The sequence below is a fragment of the Cervus canadensis genome, chromosome X (genome assembly GCF_019320065.1).
Source record: "Cervus canadensis isolate Bull #8, Minnesota chromosome X, ASM1932006v1, whole genome shotgun sequence".
NCBI classification, from domain to species: Eukaryota; Metazoa; Chordata; class Mammalia; order Artiodactyla; family Cervidae; genus Cervus; species Cervus canadensis.
The window spans coordinates 54,800,735-54,809,565 of NC_057419.1; the positions used below are offsets into that span (position 1 = coordinate 54,800,735).

General features: G+C 41.9%; 1 protein-coding gene across 3 annotated transcripts in view; it reads right to left on the reverse strand.

The window, feature by feature from the left end:
- FAM120C (family with sequence similarity 120C) overlaps positions 1-8,509 on the reverse strand; it is a 131,017-nt gene extending 122,508 nt beyond the window's left edge. For all 3 annotated transcript variants that reach the window (XM_043457764.1, XM_043457765.1, XM_043457766.1), the window contains exon 1: positions 7,629-8,509. In XM_043457764.1, coding sequence (XP_043313699.1) covers positions 7,629-8,342 — 714 coding nt within the window. In that variant the 5' untranslated portion in view covers positions 8,343-8,509. The remainder of the gene's footprint in view (positions 1-7,628) is intronic.
- Positions 8,510-8,831: the final 322 nt, after the last annotated feature.

Here is an 8,831-nt window from a genome sequence, read left to right on the forward strand (position 1 = left end):
AACATTAGACCAAATGGACCTAACTGGTATCTTCAGGACTTTCCATGCAAATGCAGAGGAATACAATTTCTTCTCAAGTGCACATGGAACATTCTCCAGAATAGACCACATCTTGGGTCACAAGTCAAGCCTCAGGAAATTTAAGAAAACTGAAATTGTATCAAATATCTTTCTCTGACCACAACACTATGAAAATAGTTATCAAATACAGGAAAAAAATGCCCAGAACACAAAATCATGGAGATTAAATAATACACTACTAAATAATGAAGAGGTTACTGAAGAAACAAGGGAAAATCAAAAGATTTCTAGAAATATATGACAACAAAAACACGATGACCCAAAACCTATGGGATTCAGCAAAAGTAGTTCAAAGCAAGAAGTTTATGGCAATACAATTCTACCTCAAGAACCAAGAAATGCTCTGAATAGACAACCTAACTACAACTAAAGCAGCTGGAAAAAGAAGAAAAAGTCCCCCCCCTAAAAAAAAGTCCCCAAAGTCAGCAGAAGGAAAGAAATCACAAATATCAGAGCAGAAATAAATGAAAAAGAAATGAAGGAAGCAATAGCAAAGATTAATAAAATTAAAGCTAGTTCTTTGAGATGATAAACAAAACTGACAAACCACTAGCCATACTCATCAAGAAAAAAGGGGGGAAAAAATCAAACCAACAAAATTAGAGATGAAAAAGAAGAGGTTACAACAGACAAGACAGAAATACAGAGGATCATAACAGAATATTATGAACAACTATGTGCTAACAAAACAGACAACCCAGAGGAAATGGACAGATTCTTAGAAAAGTTTAACTTCCCAAGACTGAACCAGGAAGAAACAGAAATTATGAACAAGCCAATTACAAACGATGAAATCAAAACTGTGATAAAAAATCTCCCAAAAAACAAAAGACCAGGGCCAGATGGCTTCACAGGGGGAATTCTATCAAGCATTTACAGAAAAGCTAATGAATATTTTTCTGAAACTCTTCCAAAAAATTGCAGAGAAAGGAACACTTCCAAACTCATTCTACAAGGCCACAATCACCCTGATACCAAAAACAGGCAAAGACAACACACAAAGAGAAAACCACAGGCAAATATCACTGATGAACATAGATACAAAAATCCTCAACAAAATTCTAGCAAACAGAATTCAACAATACATTAAAAAGCTCAAACACCACGATCAAGCCAGGTTTATTACAGGGATGTAAGGATTCTTCAATATATGCAAATCATTCAATGTGATACACCATATTAACAAACTGAAAGATAAAAACCATATGATCATCTCAATAGATGCAGAAAAAGCCTCTGACAAAATTCAGCACCCATTTATGATAAAAACGCTTCAAAAAATGGACATAGAGGGAACCACCTCAACATAGAAAAGGCCATATATGATAAGCCCACAGGAAATATTTCTCAATGATGTAAAAATAAAAGCATTTCCTTTAACATCAGGAACAAGACAAGGGTGTCCACTCTCACCACTATTACTCAACACAGTCTTGAGAGGTCCTAGCTATGACAATTAGAGAAAATAAGTAAAAGGAATCCAGATCGGAAAAGAAGTAAAACTCTGTTTGCAGATGACAATGTACTATACATAAAAAGCCCTAAAGATATTATCAGAAAATCACTAGAGCTAATCAGTGAATTTAGCAAAGTCAAGGGATACAAGGTCAATACACAGAAATCACCTGCATTCCTATATACTAACAATGAAAAATCAGAAAGAGAAATAAAGCAATCAATCCCATTCACCATGGCAACAACAAGAACAAAAAATATCTAGGAATAAACCTACCTAAGGAAACAAAAGAACTGTATACAGAAAATTATGAGACACTGATGAAAAAACATCAAGGATGACATAAACAGATGGTGAGACAGTCCATATTCCTGGGTAGGAAGAATCAATATTGTGAAAATGACTATACTGCCAAATGCAATCTACAGATTCAATGCAATCCCTATCACATTACCAATGGCATTTTTTTCACAGAAGTAGAACAAAAATTTTCACAATTCATATGGAAACAGAAAAGACCCTGAATAACCGAAGCAGTCTTGAGAAAGAAGAATGGAGCTGGAGGAATCAACCTTCCTGACTACAGATTATACTACAAAGCTACAGTCATCAAGACAGTATGGAACTGGCACAAAACAGAAATAGACACCAATGTAATAAGACAGAGTCCAGAGATAAACCCAGGCACCTATGGGTACCTTATTTTTGACAAAGGAGACAAGAATAAAGAACGGGGCAAAGACAGCCTCTTCAGTATGTGGTGCTGGGAAACCTGGACAGCTAGGTGCAAAAGAATGAAATTAGAATACTTCCTAACACCATACACAAAGATAAACTCAAAATGGATTAAAGACCTAAATGTAAGATCAGAAACTATAAAATTCTTAGAGGAAAACAGGCAAAACACTTGATGACATAAATCAAAACAAGATCCTCTATGACCCACCTCTTAATGGAAATAAAACAAAAATAAACAAGTGGGACCTAATTAAACTTGAAAGCTTTTGCACAGCAAAGGAAACTACAAACAAGGTGAGGTGAAAAGACAACCCTCAGAATGGGAGAAAATAAAAGCAAAGGAAACAACTGACAAAGAATTAATTTCCAAAATATACAAGCAGCTCATACAACTCAATGGCAGAAGAACAAACAACCTAATCAAAAAGTGGGGAAAAAGCCTTAAACAGACATTTTTCCAAAGAAGACATACAGATGGCTAACAAACACATGAAAAGATGCTCAACATTGCTCATTATTAGAGATATGCAAATCAAAACTATAATGAGATACCACCTCACACCAGTCAGAATGGCCATCAAAAAGTCTACAAACAAATGCTGGAGAGGGTGTGGAGAAAAGGGAACCCTCTTGCATTGCTGGTAGGAATGTAAATTGATACAGCCACTATGGAAGACGGTATGGAGATTCCTTAAACTAGGAATAAAACCACCATATGACCAAGCAATCCCAGTCCTAGGCATATACCCTGAGGAAACCAACACTGAAAAAGACACCTGTACCCCTATGTTCATTGCAGCACTATTTACAATAGCTAGAAAATGGAAGCAATCTAGATGTCAATTGACAGATGAATGGACGAGGAAGCTGTGGTACATATATACAATGGAATATTACTCAGCCTTAAAAGGAATGCATTTGAGTCAGTTGTAATGAAGTGGACAAACCTAGAGCCTATTATACAGAATGAAGTAAATCAGTAAGAGGAAATATATATACCATATACTGACTCATATATATGGAATCTAGAAAGATGGTACTTATGAATTTATTTTCATGGCAGCAGTGGAAAAACAGACATAGAGAACAGACCTTGGACATGGGGAGAGAGGAGGAAGGAGTGAGATGTATGGAGAGAATAACATGGAAACGTACAATACCATATGTAAAACAGACAGCCAATGGGAATTTTCTGTATGACTCAGGGAACTCAAACAGGGACTCAAACTCTGTGACAATCTAGAAGGGTGGGATGCGGAGGGAGATGGGAGGGAGGGGACATTGGTGTACCTATGGCTGATTCTTGTTGATGTTCTACAGAAAACAACAAAATTCTGTAAAGCAATTATCCTTCAATTAAAAATAAAGTGGCAAAGAAAATAATAATCAGGAGCCAAAGCAGCCACTGCTATACTGTATTCTAGAGAACAAAAGCACAAAATGGTGTATGCTCTTGATCAGATTTCTCAAACTTTTACTTATTCATCTACTATCAACATGATTTCTGCAACATCCAAGTACTGTTGTTTAGTTGCAAAGTCATGTCTCTTTTGCAACTCCATGGACTACAGCCCACCAGGGTCCTCTGTCCATGGGATGTGCCAGGCAAGAATACTGGAGTGGCTAGGCATTTTCTTCTCCAGGGGATCTTCCTGACCCATAGATCAAACCCATATCTCCTGCATTAGCAGGCGGATTCTTTACCACTAAGCCACCAGGGAAGCCCCTCCAAGTACTATATCCAAGTGCTGTACCTTAATACTTTTCTTTAAGTCAACTTACTTTTTTAAAAATTGGCCTCATTCTAAAGAGTTATACCTATGAAACTATGGGTTTCATGTGTTCTATTTTTTTGTAATATATATACATTAACCATTAAAACAAAGTATTCGTACCATTAACCACCCACATCATCTTTGAAACCACATTCTAAAACTGCTTTATGGTTGCTCTGAGACCCTTGGGAAGAGATTAGGTAGTAGTGATTTGTGGTTTTACTTAATTTTTCTGCTACTGGCAATGATCACTTACAAAGGTTTGCAGAACATACAAATGAAACCAACCAAATAACAAAATTCATCCCAGTTATACATAACAATGAATATTTTCAAGCGAAGTCCTAAATTGTTTAAACCTAAACAGACAACCCGGCAATTTATCTTTTATTTAATCCCTCTAACTCTATTTTCTCTGTCACAAATGAAAATCAGATTGGGAATAAAGGCCAAACTTGTGACCTAGACTCAAGAACAGAACCAAGGGAAGGAGAAATACACTAGTGGGTTTTGGACTGAATCACTAGCATTTCAGTCAAAAGAAATGGAAGGCATGCAAATCATTCAAGTGAAAAACTATCTTCAAGACAGTGAAACAGCCCCCTGAAAATGCAAATCACAATCAGTTATTAACCAACACTTTTCAAGTCTGTGTTAGAAACCAAGAAGTTCTCCATCACTCCAACAACAACAATCACTGACCAGAGCAAGGAGAGAAAACTTCAGTCACTGATTACATCTACAGATATTTTATAGATGCAGTTTGGAGCCAGTCTTAAATTCACCATATTAAGAGCCACACTACACACTTTTAAAAAGTCATCCCTACAACGTATTCTATTAAGATCACTAACCTCTTCATTGAAGGAAAAAAAGATATCCTGTACCTAAAATAAACAAGTTATTATGGAGACTATGAAAAGATCAAAGAGTTGTTTATAATCTAGCATGGGAAACAAGACATGTATTTTGCAAACAGCAGTGCTTATGACTACTGAGAAATTTCCCCCCAACATTTAGTTTCAAAAAACTTTAAACATATAGCAAAGTTGAAACAATTTCATAGTGAACATTAAACTAATCACAACTGAGACTCTACCATTTTTACTACATTTGCTTTACCACCTATCAATCCATCTGCCCTATCCAAGATATATTTTTTATGAACTGCTGGGATTTTAAAAGTGAGCCTATGTGTAATGAAGAATCTTAGTAGGTCATTTTAGGGTTGCCTCTCAATTTTTGCTGATGATGTCATGAACAAAAAAGTTGGAAAACCACAAACCCACAGTGTTCAACTACCCCGCCAACCTCTAATCAAAATCTATTCAGAGCTCAAAGGCCATTTTATGTCTCCACATCTGTGTCCACTCTCTGAACCATCCTTTCCAGACCTCTTCAAGGCTCAGTATCAATCTGTGAAACCGCCCTCAATTTTCACACTTTCAACCAGAATTAACCAATACTCCCTACAGGGACCATATTTTTCAATCATGAGCAATTAATTCACAGTACCTGCAACTTTGTTTTCAGCTTGTCTCCTTTACTAAAATCTGACCTTCTTGAGGGTAGTGATCCCCTTACTTCACTCTGAATCCTCAGCAATCAACATATTACCTAGCCTATAGGTACTCAACGAATAATAACAAACAGCCCCAAACCTGTCTTTACCCAGAAGCCAGAGAAGATTTTAGTCCAATATGCAAATAATTTAATCTTACTGGCACTTTAGAAGGCTTCATCTTAGATCACTGTTGCTAAGAGCATGAGCTTTGGAGCCAGATCACCTGGGCACGTATCCTAGCTCTGCCATTTATTGCCAGGTGACTCTGGGCAAGTTTCTAAACCTCCTGTGCCTCAGTTCCCTAATTTGAAAACAGATAATACTGTTTCACAGGTTATTGTGAGGATCAAATGAGATAATTTTCATTTGATAAAGCACCCAGATTAGCAGCTGGCACACAGTGAGCATTCCATCAACCTTAGTCACTGTTGACAGCAACCAAGTTAATAATGACAATGAGGTAAAAAGTCCTTAAAGGTGGAGTGGTAGCAGTGAAAACAAAGTGTAAAGAATGGCCATGAATGGACAAACTACTGAAAAAATGCCCAGTCAGGAAGGCAAGCAAATGGAGTCCGATATATATATTTCTCCCACTTTGTATTGAGATAGCTTGTGACTGAATTTTTTTTAAAAATTATTAAAAACAGCTATAATCTATCCAGCCTAGGCACATATTAGATGCTGAGCACAAGTCTAGCATGACTGGACTCTAGACACAAGCCGTATGACCACTGCAAGTTTCTTTATGTGGGTCTTTCAATCTCTTAGCTGAGATTTTCTCCTCCTCATTACTCCACCCAGCACCATTTCCTTAGTTTATGATTCCAGTTCCATGTTGTTTTCTGACTGTGTGCACATCCCCAAGAGCCTTGGTTGGGGAATAGGTTTGTAGTTCTGTCCTACTCAACCCTGTACTATTTTTTTTTCTTCCTGCCCACCTCCTCTAATTCTCAAGCCTTGCTATTCCCTACACGTAGGAACTTGAAACCTAAGAGTATGGGAAGGCAACAAAGCAACAGCAGTTGTGCCAAGAACTGGGGATGCTGCCAAGCTGTCCTCCAGGCCCCATATGCAGTGACCCCATGCAGAGATTAGACTGGCCCCCATGGGGCCGCACATGCTTGATATTCTCATTTGCTTCTGCTCGCTTTTTTTCTCTCCTTTAAAGAAGCCTCTTCCCAAGCATGTAAGTAATTCAAACCCAATTCATTCTTTAAGACCCAGGTGAGGTCCAACTTCAAGGAAGCCTCCTCTGAGCATTTTAGCCCAGATATAGCCCCCCAACACACATACACCACAACAAGTACTATACTTACAATCTTTACCATAAAGCGTAACCACATAACACATTTATACCATTGAATAAATGTTTCATGTGTATATTTTAATTTTCCAAGGGCAGGAACCATGTCTCACATGTCTTCTAAACCCCTTCCTCTTAGTGGGTTAACACTTGTTGAAAAGTGAACCAGTCGGTTTGTTTGTTTGTTTGTTTAGGTTAAGGAAGGATGAGATAAAAATAGGTTGAAATGAAAATGGTTGAATGGACAGATGGGTGCAAAAGAAGCAATGGTTCAAAATTCGGGGAAAAGTTGTAGAAGAAAGGTGTTCAATTAACATGTTTAACTGATCTGTTGCAAGTTTGGAAAGAGACTAACAGAAGGATATCAACTGCAAAATTTGAAAAGGGCAGCTTGAGGCAGAAAACAGCAGGAGAAAGATGGAGCTACAAAAGACATTCTGCTAAAACCTAGAGATAGGCCAATTGGGTAAAGGGGGTTATTGGGATGACATGGGTAGAGAGATGTGGTTAATGTAGGTGAGCGAATCGGTAGGGGGTGGTATGAAGGGTTGGGTAGATGGATAAAATGGTCAAGGGTATTTAAGCAAGTGGGTTAGCCGACTGGACAGTGAGTGGGTAGATGGGAGAAAGGTAAGTGGGTGGGTGGTTAGGTGTTTAGTTGAGAGGGAAAAGGTGTGGGGCGAGTTATTTAAGATCCGGCCCCTCCCTCACCTTGACCCGGAAGCGGATGAGTGCTAGCCTCACGCAGTGGCTCAGGCAGGCCGGTGGCAGGAACCAGGCCCGAGGAGGAGGGGTGCCCTTGTTGCCCACGTGTCCCACGATCAGTTGCGCTGTCTGCCGCTCGGCCTGGCACCGACGGCCCCACTCAGCCAGCCGGTCCTTGCCCAGGCCCCCGGGGAACATGACCACCAGCTCCAGGCCGTCGCCTCCGGGATAGGCACAAGCCTGACAGAGCGCTGACAAGTAGCCCAGCATGGCGTTCCATTGGCCGCCACACACCCAATCCGTCTGGTAGCCGCCATAAAGCCGCGGCAGCGCTGAGCCCGCGTCCACAAGCACCCGGGCCCCGGGGAGCGGAGGGGGCGGCGGCGGTGGCGGTGGCGGCGGCGGCGGCGGCGGGTGCAGGCCGGGGTGCGCCTGGCCGTGATGGTGGAAGTGGTGAGCGGGGTGATGGTGCCGAGTCGGCCCCGCGCCCCCGGAGTAGGCACCCAAGGCGGCGGGCGGGAATGGCGGTTGCTGAGGCGCGGAGCCCCTGGCGGCGCGTGGAGCCCCGGGCGCTAGGGCTGCCGTAGGCGGCAGCTGGCGATGCTGGTGCTGCTGCTGTTGCTGGCGCGAGACCGTGCGCGCGAGTTTGAGGAGGTCCACTGGCACCACGGCCCCGGGACAGCGCTTCTCCAGGAACTCTTGGAAGCCCTGGACGCCCATGCTTCGTCGGTGGGCAGATGAGACGGCGGCTGCGCGAGCAGGCTAGGCGGCGATCTGGGCGCGAAGCTGGGGGCGGGCGCGTGCGCACTCCGCGGGGGGGCGAGGGGGCGGGGAAAGGATTCCCGAGGGGAGGGGTGAGCTAGAGAGGGAACGAGGGCGGGGTGAAGAGGAGACAGCTGACTGGATTTGGGAGGAGAGAAGGGGTGAGGCCGACCGGACTCAGCAGAGGCTGGGAGGATAAAACCGATGACGGGCTGTAGTCACTTCTTTTTCATCCCTCTCCCGCCACTCTTCAACGCTTCAGAAGGGGTAAAGCCTTTTCCTGCCACCTCCGGGAGCCATATTGTCTCTTCTCTGTGGTACACGCTTTCTAGCTGGAGGCGGGGGTGGTGGAGTAGCGGGGGCGGAGCAGGGAAGCGGGGCAACCTGGGAGTTGTATTCTCTTCTAAGGCTTCGGGATAAATAGTTGGAACTAAATTATCCTCTTCT